Source organism: Apteryx mantelli, chromosome 12 (assembly GCF_036417845.1).
Source record: "Apteryx mantelli isolate bAptMan1 chromosome 12, bAptMan1.hap1, whole genome shotgun sequence".
In the NCBI taxonomy this organism is placed as follows: domain Eukaryota; kingdom Metazoa; phylum Chordata; class Aves; order Apterygiformes; family Apterygidae; genus Apteryx; species Apteryx mantelli.
This window is the reverse complement of record NC_089989.1, coordinates 8,264,375-8,282,708: the sequence shown is the minus strand read 5'-3', so window position 1 is coordinate 8,282,708 and position 18,334 is coordinate 8,264,375. Positions and strand designations below refer to the sequence as shown.

Sequence of the window (18,334 nt, the reverse complement as noted above, 5' to 3'; positions counted from 1 at the left end):
TCTGCTATATGAAATGAAAAAGCTTTAGTATTTTACAGGCTTTAACAACAATTTTTAATATTTTACAGTATTTAGTCAAAACATTTTGACTGACAGCTATGAAGTTGCTCAAGACTAGTGTTACTGTTTTGAACAAGCTGTGATATATACTTCATGCACATCAGATTTTTTTTTGCATGGCATCCAGCAATTTAGAACACTTAATTTTACCCACCTATCAATTTTTTAATCATTCCAGCAGATGCACTGCCCATGCTAAATCTTCCACTGTTTAGGATATTCATGGCAATCTGTGAAGAAAATTAATGGTTTTTAGGTAACGTTGTCGCCACAAAACTTCTCCTGAGGTCAAGATGCTTACTGCTACCTTGCTTCATGTTTTAGTGCTTTCCTGGATTTCATTTGTCATTGGAATATGCTTCCTATCCTATGACACTAGTTTTCAAACTGGTCAATATAGCATTTAGCATCCCAACAATAATGATTAAAAAACAAGCATTTAAGGTGATCTACTAGATTCAGTTTATTACTCGAAATAGTTGTACAGATACTGATCACCCAGTTACCTGGAAGTAACCCTCTACTCAAACTACAGTAAGGTAAAATGCAGGTAAAAAGATGTTTACCTGCAAGATTCGAATTAGACAACACTGCTGAGGTTCATCAAAGAGAGGAATAAGAAAAATAAAACACTGCTTAATGTGCTTACACAACAGTCAAATATAAAAACCTTCTCTGGAGCTGACCTGTAATAGAGGCTTCCCTGCTTCAGATACTTTCCATATCCTATACATCTTGAGATGCAACCGTAAGAATTAACTTCTCCCTTATAAAGTATATTACTCTTTCCACTTACTTTCTTCCTGAGGACCTGTCATTATTCCATTCAGACTGCTGCCACTCCCCCTAATTGTATTTACTTTGAACCTATTGCACTGTAAATTAAAGACTGCATCACTTCCTTTGAGACGACTGGCATTCCGGCAGTTAATGTCACCTCCCATACTCTACTGCCCTGTTGAACTTGTCTGAATTAGGATAAAAGTCCTCTTCTTCCCTCCTTGGTGACTATGTGTACATCTTAAAATTAAGTGCCTACGCATGGAATCTTATTTCATATCAAACTATGATAAATGTACTTGATGCAAATGTATAAATGAGCTCGACGCAGGTATCCAAATGCTAGTGTTGGATAGGGACCAGATGATGATGGTAATCAGTTGCTTCAGGGCAAATTATCTTCCAAACCTGTTTTTGAGGGATACTGTAACAATTCTGCTAGCAGTAAACCCAGTAATTAATACCTACTCTTGAGTCCCTACCCTTCCTCTCATTCACTCTATCCCTCCCTATAAAATGCACCAAAAATAAAAAAAGGGGCAAGGTAGCTACAGCTTAACTAGAAACAACACATTTTGAGATAAACAGAGCAAATTAAAAGTATTTTTAAACTGGGGTGTGTGTGCACTGCAGAACTTTTACTGCCGAGCCCAGCAGGCCGGATTGGAGAGCCAGGCTCCCTCAGAACACGGCTGGGAGCAGCCTCTCAGCTCGGTGCCCTCCTGCGCTCTCGCGCTGGCCGACCTCCTGCCTGTGGCAGCACAACCAGCCAAACAGGCCTGTTCCCCATGGCCTGGCGAACGCTGGTGTGCAGCAGCAGTTCTGTACCATACTTCAAGGCTAGTTAGATTCTGGGAAATTTAAGTTTCAAGGTTCTTCTTGCCCTTTATGATATGTAGATGTGAAACGCTGTACAGAATGGCCTCATTTTTTTTTGCCATCTCACCTCTCATTTCTTCTGTCTGCCAGATGCTATGAGAACACTGGAGAAAGAAGCAAAGCTATTCTGCTCTAGAAGAAAGTACAGACAGCTACTTTGAGTATCAGCCATTGTAGAGGAAAATAGGATGGAGTTACAAGGAAAGGAAGGAGCTTACTATCAGCAAAGCTTGAGAATAATAACCAGAAAAGAGCAAATTAAAAATGGGAGCAAAGCATGTATTACCTGGCATTATAAAAAAGGGGAAACTGTCCTAGCAACTACAAATTACATTTATTCTAAATGACTACATCTCTCTTCATCTTCAAGTATGTTATTCAGTTCTGTCTATTTAATAAATATAAGTGGAAGATAAAATGGGTATGAAAAGGTGAGGTACTGCAGAGGTCTCCGCATTTCAGAGAGCTGTACTGGAGACGGAACAACCAGACATGAAGCCCACTGACACAGAAAACATCTGTTAGCTCTATATCCCAGAGGAGAAAGTTACTCATGTATATGCTGGTATCACTGTCATGACAGGTAAGAAAAGCAGAAATTCTAGTTGCAAGCAGAAATACGAACATAATTTTACAGTCTTTCAGAATTCTACTGTACATCCAACAGTGCTCATTTTAATCTCACTGTTACCTGTTCCACACATCTAGGGCAGAGGCTGTAACATCTGCCTAAGAAAAGCTGTTAAAAATGTACTTATTCTTTCCAAATAGTCATCTTGGAGAAAAACAAGGGGCCTTCTACCTACAGAAAGTTCAGTGAGGTAAGATGCATATCAATCAGGTGCATTCAAAATATATTTTTGGAACACACACACACACATCTATCTATCTATCTATAACAACAATTCACTGTTGTCAATATTCTGCTGCTGAGTCTTCCAGCGCCATACAAGAAAAGGAAGCAAGAATGAAAGGTGTATAGATCCACTGTGTATGAAAATAAATTTTGAAGTTTCTTAACAAGAGAAACACAGGGGACAGTTCAATGCCTGAGACTACTAAGAAATACAGTGGAAATTCATTGTTGTCACCTTTTAATTTGTGAAAATTACCTGAAGAAGAAACTGTAAAAAATATATTTTGGTGTGTTTACTTTATTAAAGGAAATTGTTTCATTTAGCATATAGATCTGGAGTTGCCTGCTACAGAAGGAAACAGAAAACTGAGAAGGGCTATTAAGAATTTTGTAAATATGCACATCAGACTTTCAGAAAAAGGCTACCACAACAAAATGAACAGTGTTGTCTTTACTGGGTTTCACATTTCTCTGACGCAACACTGAGAAACCACTGCTGGGGCAGCCTTTCAGTGTATTCCTAGTATTTCTTGTGCTATCATCTGATCCTGGAAAACCACCTGACACCCCTGTCTTTTGGGACCTTGAAAAGGGTCTGGACTTTCCTCTGACCATTTCCTGTTATTCTCATTTCTTTCCTTCCCTTTCTACTTAGTCCACAATTCTGGTTATAGAGAACAGAAGATTCTGGTTATAGAGAACAGACATGTATTTCCCTGGTTCATTTCCGAAGTTCTGCTGAAAAAGTTCCTCCTTTTTCTGCAGAGGACTGTGTGTGTTTCCTGTAGCTTGAAAAACATTGCATAGCATCATATTAAAAACCTCAAACTGATCAAATAGCAAAACCTGCTCTGTAATTGAAGTATTGAGAAGAAACATACACAAATCTGAGATTCACACTAAGCCAGTGAAACCAATTAACATAAAGCACGTAAGGTAAACTGAGAAGTCTGCCCTCTAATATTGTTCAGTTTGGCAATGTTGGTATTACTAAATAAAGAAACTTCAGTGCAGAAAAAAAGTCTCCTTCAGGCTTTTAAAATTATCAGTGGTTACTCTTTACTGCTTACCTTAAATCCCCCTCCTACTTCTCCAATAACATTCTCTATAGGCACTTTTGTGTTTTCAAAATGTACTTCACATGCTGAAACACAGAGTAAACAGCAGTTGAACTATTACACAGACATATTTAAATGACATTCAGGATGTAACTGGCTCTTGTAACAATAAGCAGTTTTCCTAATGTGCTGTGTATGAAGGAACTACATGCGCTTTGCCAAAGAAGTTATAAGTCTAACTGTAGTTGACCCCAATTAGTGATGTAAAAATTTCAAACTATAATTAATGTACATCGTGTAAACAGAGAAGAAGTATAGTCTTGACTCTCTGATTTACGGAACTGATACAGCAGTCAAATCTGAATGACAGATAGTAAAGCACTACAGTCATCAGGAAACTTAAGAAGAGACTATGAAAACTTACTCCTAGACTAATGCTACTTGGTTACTGAGTCTTCTGTGTAACTTCTTTCACTGCATGATTAGGGAAACTTAAAATGTGTGGAAAGGGATTACACAATACGGATTCTTTATTTCAGACCCTGCAGAAGAAAAGCTCGGGAAAAAACATGAAACTTATACAGCTATATGGAATAGATATTAATTTGCCTGCAAATCCTGATTATCTAAACAAAATTAAAACATTAAAATATTAAAACAATTTCTGTTAAGTGATTCTTACTATTGGATCCTCGAATGCCTAATTTATCCTCAGGTTTCCCATGGGTGACTCCACCAAAATCTCGCTCTACGATGAAAGCAGTAATTTTGTCTTTTAGTGTTCCATCTTTATCAACAATTTCTGTTCTAGCAAATACTGTGAAAATATTAGCGAGGCCACCATTTGATATCCAAACCTGTTTGAGAGAGAAAAGAAGTAAGTGTAATTATTCTGATTCTGTGAGCGCTGTTCTTAAGTGTTTCATAATAGACATCAACAAAGAACGGAGTGGTGAAAAACTGTTTCTTCTTCCCTTAAATTCTAATCACTGTTCTGCTACTAGTTTTGCCTCTTGTGAATGCATTTCCAGGAAAAGCTGGCATGAGAGTAAGTTCAGAGCAGCTATAAAAATCAGTTGTATTACACATTTGAGTTAAATTAAAATTAAATACAAGGTGTATTCTCACAAAAGCTTGTTTACCTTTTTACTTAACACATGTGAATGGTACATAGGTAATAAAGACTGAAGTCCCACCTTGCTTAATTTCACCTCTGATGAAAAACACTCAATCAGGCCACATCTGCAGGGCCTCTCCCATAGCTTGGGTCTCTTCACATTATAGACAAATATATCCACAACTACAGATTAAGTCTGTAATGTATCACATGCTGTTGAATCCAGTACATCTGTGCACATCTTCAAGAGTGTATTTTTCCATTGTTTCTTCTAGCGAGAATGTTCTAAGCAGCCCTATTTCCAATGCACTGTCAAGTTTTTGTCCAAAAATATCTACAAAGTTTTGCATGATGAAGAATGAAAAAGAGGGGGGAATGGTTTCAGGTTTCTTTTTGTCTTTGCAGTCACAGAGCGGGGTCTAAATAACACTCCCTGGAAAGTCAAACAGCAGGAGTTGGGGATACAGAGAAGGAACTTAAGAAGGGCTTTTTCATACCTTTCTCACCAAGAGTTTAGTGAAGGTTATTCCCCAAGCTGGGTGCTTTTCTATTCTCTTTACCCTTCAAATGACATGAATTATCTTTTTTACCTGGTCATTCTTGACTAGCTTGAAATCCCCAAGAGCCTGATGCAGCTCCCAAGCTAGCCTCTTACTTAGCAGAAGCAGCTAACTACAATGCTGCAAAAGACAAAAATACTTTCTATAGAACTTGTAACAGAAAAAATTGTCCTATTTCCATTCTGTGAGCAAATACCTTGGAGCCATTTAATAAGAAGTATTTCCCATCTTCACTGAGGGTTGCTCTTGTCTGGATGGATGCAGCATCACTTCCACTAAAAGCCAAAAAAAGTTGTTAATGATTAAATAAATAAACATGCTTTAAAAAATAGAAGTACAGTTTATTCCCTCTTCCCATCCTTTAAAAAGAACATTTATAGTTGTACTAAATAGTGGTATATAAATTACAGTTCTTAAGTAAGAGGGACACTTATTAGATCCAACAGCTCTAAAGAAATCTAGCTAAGTTACCTGAAAGGACATTTCCGCTGATTAACTTGATGACCTGATTAGAACCTCCTAGAGTGCAATGTAAGCAACTTTGCTGAGTTGCAGTTTGAGCTATATGAACACATGATGAGTATGTTATCCTAAAACATAGCCAGCTTAAAAGATCTAAGTTGTTCCTCAAAAATTCATACTCTGATTGTACGTCCTAAAGAAAAAAGCCTCAAGAGAAATTAAAAATAAATGAACAGGTGACAGTCTTTATGAATGATCATTTGGACACGTTATGTACTTTCTACAGCAGTAAAATTAGCAGGTCAATTGCAACAAGGCAATCAAAAGTGTATATTCTGTGCCCAAGTTCAAACACACTCTTCAATCACCACTGTATTATGTAATTTAACAAGCAACACATAATCTCCCCTTTGAAAGAATTTGCACTTTTAGAACTCCAAAAATTAAAATGCCATAATGCCTTATCTGGGGGTTTCAGCTGAAGAAAGTTGGTAAGTTGTTTGAACAACCAGATCTCAGCTGATATTTTAATAGGGTTAGACTTCTAAAAGTGAGCTCCAAAAACAATTGCTTCTGTGTGCTAGAACTAAGGTATCTGAGAAGACTGAAGTTAAAGATATTAAGACAATTTTTTAAATAATACAGGGCTAAATAAAGACATTAAAAGAGCATGGTTAGCACTTGTAACTTGTGTTACTTCAGAATCACTTGCATGGATCACTTTGTTAAAATGTCTGTGCTAATATAAATTTTACCTGCAAATGGAAGAGATTTTAGAGGGTAAGTCAAAAACCTGGCTTATGACAACAAATAAAAACCAACACTAATGGCTGGGAGGTTTCTAATTCATCACAACAAGAAAGTTAGCACATAAATCAAATGCTCACTGTGAGTCATTCTAGAAGACAAAAGTTCAAAAAAGTTTCAAACTATAATTTTGTACGAATAAGTAAGATTCAACATCCAACATTCAAAGTTCTTCAATCAGTTTTGTTAACAATCACACAGTAAACGATATGCCTATATGTTTTTAATAAAAATGCACCTTTTCTGCATTAAAACAATTTGCAGTACTAGCACAGTCAATAAATAAGCTTAATAAAACAACTTTGTCTTTGAAATGAAGTTGCTACTACAAAGATGCCTTTTTTAGACTCTAAGGGAAGACCAGAATTTCTTCTTCTTATTTTTGGTGGTTCCTTCAATACTGGCGCAGATTTTTTTATAATTTTTAGAAAGAACTGAAAGCAGCCTAGAGGAGTAACAGCACAAAGTATCCTTTCAATTCAATTCAGCAATGCTAGAAATTAAGTGGGATGGGAACAACTGGAAAAAATAGTGCAGCTCAAGTCAAACAAGAGTTAGTGATTTCATGAAAATTACCCTAAGTACCACCTTGGGGAAAGGTAGATTACATGACTTTAAGTGTACCTTTTTTACAGATATTGATCTATATACTGATGTTGCAAACATAAAATAGTAAAGATTTAATACAGTAACCAACCACTGTACTGAAAATAAGTTTAAAAAAAATCTTTTTAGTGTTTGTATTCCTGAAGCTTTTACAATTATAAAAACAGTACCTTCCTGGTTCTGTGAGACAAAAAGCTGCAATGTGCTCCCCAGATGCCAATTTAGGCAGGTACTTCGCCTTCTGTTCATCAGTGCCAGCAATGAGGATTCCCTACATAAAGAAATCAGCAGGAAACTTTTCAGCAATCAAAATGTGTGAAAAGAAATTAAGCTGCCAAACTACTTCAAGTTCAGGAAGTTTAATTTGCAGATTATATGACATAATCAGGTAATATTAAGAGAGTTTAATAAACAATGTCTGATTTAATTTAATGTCTGATAAGATTATACTTATCAGACATTAAAATATGTTCAAGTTATCACATACTTGTTCAAACATCCATAGGAAATGGCTAATTATTAAGACTGCCTTCTAGGGTGGGTTTCACTACATGAACACTGTAACTGAAAACTCAGTTGCTGCTCTTAAAGGCATGGGCAATGAGATAGTCCATCCTTTATAATTTGTTATACCTTCATTACTATTTCTAGTGACTTTATTTAAATAAAGCAAAAGGCATGAATTTTCAAAGCTCCCAACCAGAGTACAGAAGATATTGTTTACTTGGTTTCCAACCTATTTCATTACATTAGCTTTCAACAACTTTTTGTGAGAAGTGCACTTACTTTAATTATCTCTGATTGTACAGAGCTGTATTTATTTTTTTATACAACAGGTTTCTTGTGAAGGACAAGCAAAAAACAAAAAATACAAGATCAAGCTAAATAATCATTTGTTAAATAGTGAAGATACAGATTCTCAACAAAATTAGGAAGGATTAACACCAACTGGACCAACCCGGCCACAGCAGGAAAACAACAGTAGTTATATATAGCACTTTTCATTAGAGTACCTTACAGATCAGGTCAGCTCACTATCCCTGTTCTATGAACGGGGAAACTGTAAGTTAAGGTGAGGAATAGATCTTTTTAATTGGCCTCATCTGCTCAATTCTATAAAGATTTTTTTGTTATTAAGAAGAACTTAGTGATTCCAAGTTTCAGAATACTACTACCATTCGTAACATAAAATGCACTAAAAAGTAAGATACTTAAGGCTATATTATACTTTAAAAAACTAGTTTAAAATTCGCATGCTAGCTATAACATGTTGATCTTGGATAAGCTTTGTCTAAGCTCCCTCAATATTCAGCCTCTTTCACCTAGAAAAAGTTGCAGCCTTCTGAACTCTCTGCATGGTTGTGCCACCTTCACATAATTTTAGTCCTCCTTATGTTTTATTGTTTTCAATATTTCTTCCAGTTACTTTTATCAAGCTTGCTAAATTTACAAAACTTAGGATCATTTAAAGTACTTTTTCTAAGAACTCTTATCTCAGTGTTTCCTGGATTAAACATTTTCTTGTACACCTCATATTCAGTCTTTATGCTGCATGTAAGCCTTACACAGGACCACTGGCAGAGGGTATTAGGCACACTCTAACGACCCATCTGAAGTCACTGCACCTCATTTACGCTTCACAGGTAATTCTTACTTGTTACTAGTTACCACACCTACACTCTGTATTTAAGCAAACTTCATCTCACCTTTTTTATGTAAGCATAGAACTACTTGACATGAAAGAAGAACATTACCTTAAGCCCAATAGCTTGATGAGCTGCCAGAGTAACTGCTATAGATCCATCTAAAGAAGTGATTTCTCCCAAACGTGCATACATGGTATTTGATAGACCAAGACCACCTGGAAAAGATACTGCTTTTTATTCATGTAATTCTAAATAGCCTTAGAATTTAACCTCCTTCCTGTCCCTCCTCCCTCAAAAAACCCCTTTCAAGTAAAGAAACATCAATAATACAAGGCTGTTAACCGGGGAATGCCTTAGTATAGTCTTTCAATACTGGATACATTGTGTCCACAAATAAATACCATGTTGCAGCAGTTGTTCCAGAATAATGCATCTTGAAAACAGTGACTCTTTTCTATAAGCACGAGCTGTTCTGAAGTGGAGATTTTAGTTCTATTCATAAAGCAGATGTGTTTGTGCATGTGTGGACGTGCATGCATATCAAATACACCATATTCCATCAAATGGTAGAAAACAGACTTGTTTAAATAGTCTACATGTGAAAATGGTAAAACGTTTGGTATAAAAATTATTTTATTCTAAATTTCTGTGCTAACAGAACAAAATCCAAATTTTTGTGATGTTTCCATGCTATCTTACAAAACCAGACAATTAACCCATATATATACATAAGTATAAATAAATAAATAAATAAATATATATATATATACACACACATATGAAGCTTTGCAGCTGACCAGCTGCAAACCAAGCAGCAGAGGGAGCAGCGCTTGACACGTCTCAGGACAGGGCGGGCTCTGGTACTGATACACAAAGTCAACTGACAACAGCCAGGCAAAACCCAGCTTCACGGGAAACAGGGCAGAAAACATCCAAGGCAACAAAACTGGCATAAGATAGTTTCCCATTCAAGCTTCTGAACTGGTACTAAGAGAGCATAAAATACAATACTTCAGAAACATCTTTAATCCAAAAACATGAATATATCAAGAAAGGAACCTGACACTAAAACACAACTTTTGAGGGTATTTTATGATCTGCTGCTGCAAATATGAGACTTTATTTGTAAGGAGCTTGAAAAAAACAGAAGTAGGATAAATCAGAGATACATCTGTATGGATCTAATGCGCAAGGACTTTGTATTTTCAGCTCTAGGACCCCCAATGTCTGCATAAGCTAATAAGATCTTATATATTACTGCTGAATAAACAATTTTATTTAATCCAGATAATCTTTTATCTCGGTTAATGATATTCTACTTTGGGTAGCTGTGGCAGTGAAGATAATGAACAGCTTATTTCAGCAGATTTCTCAATAGTGCTACTTTTTTCTGTATATTGAGTAAGTGCAAGAACAAGCTCAGCTACAGCCTCCCCTATGTCATTAATTTAAATCACTGCCTCTTACACCTGCTTTTCCTTCACAGCATGCTTATATTAGTTAAAACTTGCACTCCTCCGATCTATACACACTCTCTTACTTCTGTTCCCCTTTCTAAGAGGGGTTGGGACAAGGATCCAGCTTGGAGACTACTGTTGTTACATGATTTACGTAAGCTCCTATTTTCCCATTAATATTTTGTGTTTTAATACCTCTAGCAATTATGCCACTATTAAAAACGGTTAAGAAAAATACCATGGAAAGAAAGGAGCACTGAATGTGTGACTGAAGAGCTTTAAAACAAAACAAATACCACCAACAAAAATATAGCAGGTTTAAATTACAGAAAAACATGAACTAACTTCATTAGAAATGTATTAGCTATGGTGCAGTGAAAAGTAGCTTGCTTGTAATAAGGTGATTGCTTTCCATCTTTTGAATTTTATCCCGCACAAATGATTACAAGACCACAGGACTATGAAACTGCTAATCAAAGTTAAGTTAGCAGATGAGCTAGCCCACATTAACTTCATTTATTTTCCAGAATCACATCTTTCTCCTTCCAGGACATTATCCTGAATAGAAAAACCTTGATGTGAGCTTATGAATCTCTTTTCTATCTTACTCTCCTATCATCCTTGCCTAGTTCTGAATACCTATGATAAACACACATTTCTAATGCATTTCAAATGTAATTAATCAACAGCGATTACATCATGTTACGGTATATGTAAGTTGTCCAATATACTTTAATGAATTTGTATGGAAACATATTTTGAAGAACTGAAATCAGTTCAGCACAGCAACACCACTTATGTTGCTTAATACAATAAATAAAGAATGAGTAACAAAAATGCTATGAAAAATAGGATATTGCTTTAACACAATGTAAATACTGAGGTGTCTCCAGCTTTAAATAGTATTACTGCAGTCACTGAAACAAATGAATGACATTTCACATTATGCTTCTCAAAAATGAGCTATTCCCCAAGTGAAACTAGTTTCTGCAGGTGGTCAAACACTATTTTGTCTTCCGGTGAGTTCCTCTTTTTAAAATCTGCTTCTTTAACAACAGAAAATAGAAGATTTGAGGATCTCATTTCTTACTTTATATATTTTATGTTATATATTAGTTTCAATCCCAAATTCTCTTTATCAATAAGAACATGATTAACACTTTCTTCAAAGTTCCTCTGCAAATTTAGGGGCTAATCCTCTCAGGAACTAATGTCTCAGATCTCAGTTAGCATTATTATATCCTCCAAGACATAAGCTTAAGTTAAGACATTAGACATAAGTTCAGTATTGCATAGGAAAGTTTTTATACAAAAGCTATACTTTTAATAAATGAAAATTATATTTTTATACTTCTAGATGGCCAAACACATTCCTGGCTGGCAGTGACAGGTGACAGTTTTAACAAATCAGTTCCATGAGACACTGCAGTTTGCCTGGCTATACTTTTTAACCCAGTACAATTTTAGAAATCATCAACTAGTGCTGTAAGTCCCACACAGTGTCAAGCTTCTCTACTGCATCCAAGAAAATGAACAAAAAGGAAAATGCTATGCCAAGGGGGATTTACACCGTCTAAATTTAGTTATCTAAGTTAGGCACCTAAGCTAGGCGTATGTGTAGCGCTCTGCACAGCCAACGGACATTCTTGTTGCCTACATCTCTGTTAGCATGAGAGAAAGCCTGGGCTCCTAACTCAGGCATCCAACTCAAATGACTAAATATAGATTAGTACAGACATTTTGCAAGACTCCAAATTGCATTACTTATTAAAGAAGGACCAGAAGACTATGGGGTTATTCTTTTGTGTTCTTTTACTTACCATATTCCTCTGGAATCTGCATGCCAAAGAGACCCAGGTCCTTCAGTCCTTTTAAAGTTTCAGGTGGGATTTTTGCATCTTGATCAATTTTCTTAGAGTCCACTAAAAATACAGACGGTTTTATAACTTAAAAGCTTGTTTCTTAGTACAGAAAAAAACGGTCAGAGACTGCAGCGTTCTCAAATCAGAGTCAAGGCCACTGTATGCTACAAGATAGCAGCAGTATACCTCTAACCTATCAGTTTGAGAGCCCAAAACTGAAGAAAGACTAAGTGAAGAACTAATAGAAAAAGGGGCTGTTGGAGGACCACACCGCTTCCCTCCATAAGTTTTTTCTTGTAGTCTTCTGAAGCATCTTTAGTAAAGACACAGCGCTTCTTGCACCAGATACAGACATTACTTCCCATCCCTACGTTCACAGAAATTACTCCTAGGTTTAGTCTGTTCTTACTCACTGTCCTGTTGCCTCCCTCCTCTTGCAGTTGGAAAAGTTTCAATCCCTAAACTGGTTACTGTAAGATTAAAAATGCACTAGGCTGGTTAGTGGCTCAAGACATTATGACATGGAACCAACACGCCACCTAAGTAATCCACCCTTTTACTTGATCAAAGTCAAAATACAGAACCAAGTGGAAGGTCCCAAGAATATTGGTTATGGCTATAAAGTCATGTCATATAAGGGAAAGAACTTGGAAGTGGGAAAAATCTGGTTTTTATTCCATTAACTCAAACATTTCTATGCGTACAGGTTGTGCATACATACTTAAGCAGATTCCATGACTAGACTAAGCTGAACATTTCTAGGATTTACTTCCTGAACTATGTCCAAGCCATGATGAAAAAAAGAAAAAAAAGAAAAAACCAAACAGGATAATTGCAGAAATCTTGTTCTTATGAGTTATTAAAACTCTTGGGGGATTACAAGAGCTGTTCTGTAGGGTTACAGCAAAAATATGTATTAGGCAGCTCAGGAATGCTGTAAGCTACAGAAAAAGGACAAGAAGCCATGTTTCCAAAAATACTTGAAAAGAAATAACTCCGCAGAAGCAATGGCACTTACCTAAAGAAACTTTCATATTCACCACAGTTAAATAATTCTGCAACTTCTATACAAAATCTAATGGGGGAAGGCAACTGAAAGCTCTAGTGCTTTTTAAAGAGAAGTTATTCAGAAAGAAAGCACATTTTAACAAGACTTTTTTTTAAATCTACAGCGTAGTAGAAATACATTTGTGGTATGCCATCAGCTGCTTTGGGAGAGAAAGGTGTTTCTTCACTTATTTCTCCATTGTGCCCATACAGGCCTATCAGCAGTCTGGAGAATGTCGAGCTTCAGGATGACTCCTGCTGAGATGAATTTCCTTACCTAATGCCAACCATATCAAGTTTCTTTAAGGCTGCTCCCCTAACCTATTTTTACCACACCCATAAGTTACCCTGAATACCTGAACAAAAATAGCTGAGAATTCAGGCAAAGATGAGCAGTTTCCATCATCATCAGTTAAGACACTGTGATTTGACATTTCTCTTCCTTCCTTCCTTCCTTCCTTAAATACCAACTTTTTTACTCAATGAATTATGTTCCCCAACAGAGCAAAGAATTAAAAAATAAGACCTGTGTAAGCTCTTAATTTACTGTCAGTGAGCAATGTTATACTTTCATAGTTAAAATTATCTGGATCTCATAAATTCTAATCCATGACAATCACAGGCCTCTTCAAACTCCTGGAGTGTTTGGCAATCTAGACTTTTGTCAGCTGGAAATCTGAGATGATACTGTTCAACTAACTCAGAAATTGCAGTTTGTAAAAACAGTTTTATGCAACTGTTCTTGAATTAGCTTTTATATTGCATCAGTAATAGAAGAAACACCCTGTGACCCTAATTGAAATGTATGCAGCTAATACAAATTTTTCCAGATAGAACCACTACTCTAATACTGAAAAGACATAAACACCTTTGATTTTTCATAGCTTCTCAAGTAGTCACCTTTTATGAATCTCTACTGAATTTTGCTGCAAAGAAAGTTTTAGTACAGTCAGTTAATTTTCACAAAAATATCACAGTATATTAAGTGGAAAATAGCTATATGCAGCTGAACTATAAACAATTTCAAGTCCTACTTCTATCTCAGAATTCTTTTACTTCCTGTTGGGTTTTGTAGTTGTTCTTCTGTTTTCAAGATTTATTTCTTCTCCTCAGCTTTCAAGTAATCTATACAAAAAAGCCATATATGAATGTACCTATATAGCAGCACTGTATAACTGGTAACAAATGCATTAAATAAATATTTAAATTACAGTAATGTTATGCAACTACTATAATTTAACCATTTTGTAATCACTAGATCAATTACACGGATAAGAAACTAATAACTATACCTTCTTCATTGAAGAATTTTTCTATAGGTCCCACAAACTGGTTGATCTCTTCTAGTTCTTCATTGTTAATTTCTGGATAAGGAAAAACTTCTTCCTAAAACAGCAGGTGAGTTTTTTTTAAAGCATGAATTGTCTAATTGAAATAAAAGTTTAAGAACATGCTCCTTCCAAATACTAAACTCTCAAAAACTGTGAAAGCTGAGAATTGTGGAATTAGTAACAGAAAGAGCCTTATCCGATGAAATCCATAGGATTCAAATGTACTTCATACTGAAACAAATCAAAAGCCAGTACCTGAAAAAGAGAAACATGGCTACAGGAAGAAACAAGGAGATTTAAAGAGCTACTGGGATGCAAAAATCCTTGATCAACCGTGAATTTTGTCAATGCAATCCCGTTTTTAGGGATTAAAAAAGTTAGTTAATTTTCATTTGCATCAGAACTAATTTAGTATTGTAGTGTTTTCAAAGCTCAGACCATAAATGCTGTTTCTTAGAAGCATACAGCACATTCTGCCTGTTTAACATCAGGAGTACATAGATTAGTGGGTACTGTTCCATAATGCTCCTTATCACTAACCTGGTATGCTGGGCTTTTTATATAACCATTTTGGTCACGACCTGCAAGTAGTAGGGCCTGACAGCCAAGCATGGCCTTGAATAAATTAAAAAAAAAAAAAAATCCCAAACAACTAATGTCAGAAGTTAAAGACCACAAGATAAGCGTGCTTCTAATTTTTTTTTGTCTTTCCCCTCCTAAATGGAAGATTCTACCTCTACCCAAACAAAACCATTCATCATACTCCCAAGAACCATGTCAGTTCTAAAAATTCAGGATCTGGAAAAATGCAATAGTTTCTCAGAAAATGGATAGATTGAAATTTGAGGGGGAAAAAAGACCTACATGAACTGAGGTTTTATGTGATGGAGTCTGATCACTAACCTTCACAACCCTTTACTTGACAAGGTCTGTTCTGGCAGAATTTATGATTTAAATCACTTTGGTGGACTTGAGTCATGCCTTTTTCTAATTTATTTAACCCCATAACTCAATTAAATGCATATTCTAAATCTTTTTTTGGAGTAACGAGTAGTTACATCTGAAATTTGTCATTTCGGTGTCCCGTGGCTCCTCTCCAGACACGGAAGAGCTTTTATCTCCTAACACCGTACACAGTTGCGCAAAGTCTCGTTCCTCGCGGTAAACGCAGACTACGAACTCGCGCGTTACGACACGGGGTTGTTCGATGCCCGGCGCACACGAACGGCCGCTGTGTTTCTGCCGGAGCCCGCCGTGCTCGGGCAGGTGGCTTACAGCCGCTGTCAGGGGTTAACGGCCCGGGTGCGGGCGGCAGGAGCGCACGCACCTCAGGCGGGCCGCGCCCCGCGCAGCGGCCGCCGGCAACGGTCAGCGGTAACGGCCGGCGGCGCGCGCGGGAGGAAGCGCCTCCCCCAACGGCTCCCCCCGCCCCCCGCGAGGCGCCGCCGACCGCTGCCCGCGGGGCGCGCAAGCGGGCGCGAGGCAGGACCCCGGCGCCGCCTCACCTTCCGCAGCCTCCCCAAGAAGAGCTCCTTGGCGAAGGCGGGGCGCGGCGCGGCGGTGCGCAGGTGGCGGCGGAGGGCGGCGGGGAGCGCGGAGCGCGCGGCCCGCAGCAGCACCAGGCCGCTCATGGCCGCCAGCTGCCCGCGCGGCGCCGCCGGGCCACGTGACGGCGCTGCGCCCCCGAGGAGGCGGAGCCCCGCCCCCAGGCGCGACCGTTGGGAGGAGCCCGCGCGGGCCGGGAGGGGGGGCGATGGAGGGCGGCGGCGCCCTCAGCCGCTGCGGGCCGCGACAAGGGCCGGGGGGCTCCCAGGGGTCCCGCCCCCCAGCCCGCACGGTGATGTGCTCCCCTAACGAAAGGGCGGATGGCAAAACCCCTTCCTTTCACACCACTACAGCTCGGGGAGGGTTACAATCCTTAAGAGTTAATGTAACGCACTGCATCAATTATACGTTAAAAGGAAGAATTTACTTTCTTTTCATTCATTCATTCCAAAAAAAAAAAGTCTTGCTTCACTAACCTGGCAGCTCCTCCTCTGATCACGCACATGTTTTTGCAAAACCATGCAAAATTACTAAAGTAATTAACTAAATACTGAAATTTGGTAACGAAAGAAACAGTGATCCATTCCTGTACAAGACGGGTCACTAGTCTAGTTTGTTAGATGTTTAATTTGTTGTATCACCACCCAGTACCTACTGTTCCCATCTGTGGATGGGTAAGAGTTTTCACTGACACATTGTTTATGCATACTAAAATTCATTTACGCAAAGGTAAAATTAATTTGTTTGAAATACACCTTTCATGTCCTTTAAAGTTGTCTTTACTCCTACCCTCTGATTTGCTTCCTTGAGTTATATTTATGTATCTTTCCTTTTAAGAATCACTTTAGTCCTGGCAATCTTCAGTGATCCTTATTTTGCTTTGTTCTGTCAATGGAGACTTTCAAAATATTATGAATTTAACAAAACAGCATTGAACGGCTGAACAAAAGCCAGTATTTCAAGGTAAATATGAGCCTAATGAATCTTAAGAACACAAATGGATTTACTTTGCTTTATACTTACTATAGCTTGTAAAATGTAAATCCTTTAATCCTGTAGTCTAGATAAATCAACAAATTAGGACAAAAAGTAGCACCTACAAAAGAGATTACTGACCAGGGACCCGAGTTCTTCAAAATCTGCAGTCCATGTATTACATCTGCCCTGCAGATGGATGCACAACCTGGCACCTAAAACCGAGCAACTCTGTGGCGGCAGTACACAACATACTTGTATCCCTCCCTTCCTTGTGCTCAGTGGTCACGCAGATAGCTCAAGAGCCAGCGCCATTTCTGTGGTGTCTCGGATACCGTACTGCAACACGGGAATAGTTCTGAGGGTGAGGGGAAGGGAAAGGGTACAAAATTGTATTTATGATCTCCAGCTCAAGCAGCTGTTCTCACTGATTTTTGTGTGTATGTATGTATGTATTCACACTATGGGAATCCTCAAATCCCAAGCATTCATAAGCAGAGATAGCTGTCAGCCCTCTGCATGCTGTCCGGACTGCAGTCAGGTCTCAAATCTTAAGGGTATAACCTGGCAAGAGGGAGAATATAGCCATGTAACGCCGTACATTGGGAAGAGGCAAGAAATATTTTCACTCATTGGTGAATCAACCACACAATGTTGAGTCCAAGCACATACAGAAATCTGATGAAACAAACATATCTTGAGCAAGGAAGGTTCTCCTTTTCACAGACTCATTGCTTCCATGAATTACAAATACTGATTGGGGAGAAGATGCAGCTATTGGGTGCTCACTTTGAGACCGTCTCCTGAAGGGCGATAAGGTGATTTTTTCATGATCTTTACCAACTACTTGACTTGGTATGAAAACATGGATACCTTATTTTTGAGAGATGATTAGCCCTTTTAGGCTGCTCCTTTGATAAAGGCCTTCACTGCAACAGATGGGAAAGGCCATGTGTAGGACCCTGCTTTTCTGTAAGATTACGATACTGTCACAGTTTCATGGTTAGGGGAATAAAGGAGTACCAACTACCAAAACTGATCCTGAGCTTCTCTGGATGTTCAGTTCTGGTAAGTCAAGTTGTCAAACTCCTTTTGAAAACTCATTGCCAAACATATCTTGAAAGACAGAAAAGCAAGAGGTGATACCTAGGCCTCTTGTCAGAAGGAAACGGTGGGAAACGCTGAGGTGGCTCCAACACTGCAATTCTTGGGGCAGAGTGATAGCATGTTACTGTCTCAATAGAGCACTTGTATCTGTAATTGGTTGATAGTGTGGATAGGAAGAG

The 18,334-nt window shown here is 38.1% G+C and overlaps 1 protein-coding gene across 2 annotated transcripts in view; it reads right to left on the bottom strand.

The window, feature by feature from the left end:
* The window catches only part of ACAD9 (acyl-CoA dehydrogenase family member 9), a 28,119-nt gene extending 11,946 nt beyond the window's left edge, over positions 1-16,173 (bottom strand). Inside the window, exons 1-9 of one of the 2 annotated variants that reach the window (XM_067303831.1) lie at positions 16,034-16,173; positions 14,490-14,583; positions 12,109-12,210; positions 8,940-9,046; positions 7,356-7,456; positions 5,507-5,585; positions 4,316-4,490; positions 3,646-3,719; positions 215-290 (exon numbers count right to left, since the gene is read on the bottom strand). In XM_067303831.1, coding sequence (XP_067159932.1) covers positions 215-290; positions 3,646-3,719; positions 4,316-4,490; positions 5,507-5,585; positions 7,356-7,456; positions 8,940-9,046; positions 12,109-12,210; positions 14,490-14,583; positions 16,034-16,159 — 934 coding nt within the window. In that variant the 5' untranslated portion in view covers positions 16,160-16,173. Of the gene's footprint in view, positions 1-214; positions 291-3,645; positions 3,720-4,315; positions 4,491-5,506; positions 5,586-7,355; positions 7,457-8,939; positions 9,047-9,607; positions 9,819-12,108; positions 12,211-14,489; positions 14,584-16,033 lie in introns of those variants that run through there. The other variant, XM_013947818.2, reaches the window with a different exon arrangement.
* Positions 16,174-18,334: the final 2,161 nt, after the last annotated feature.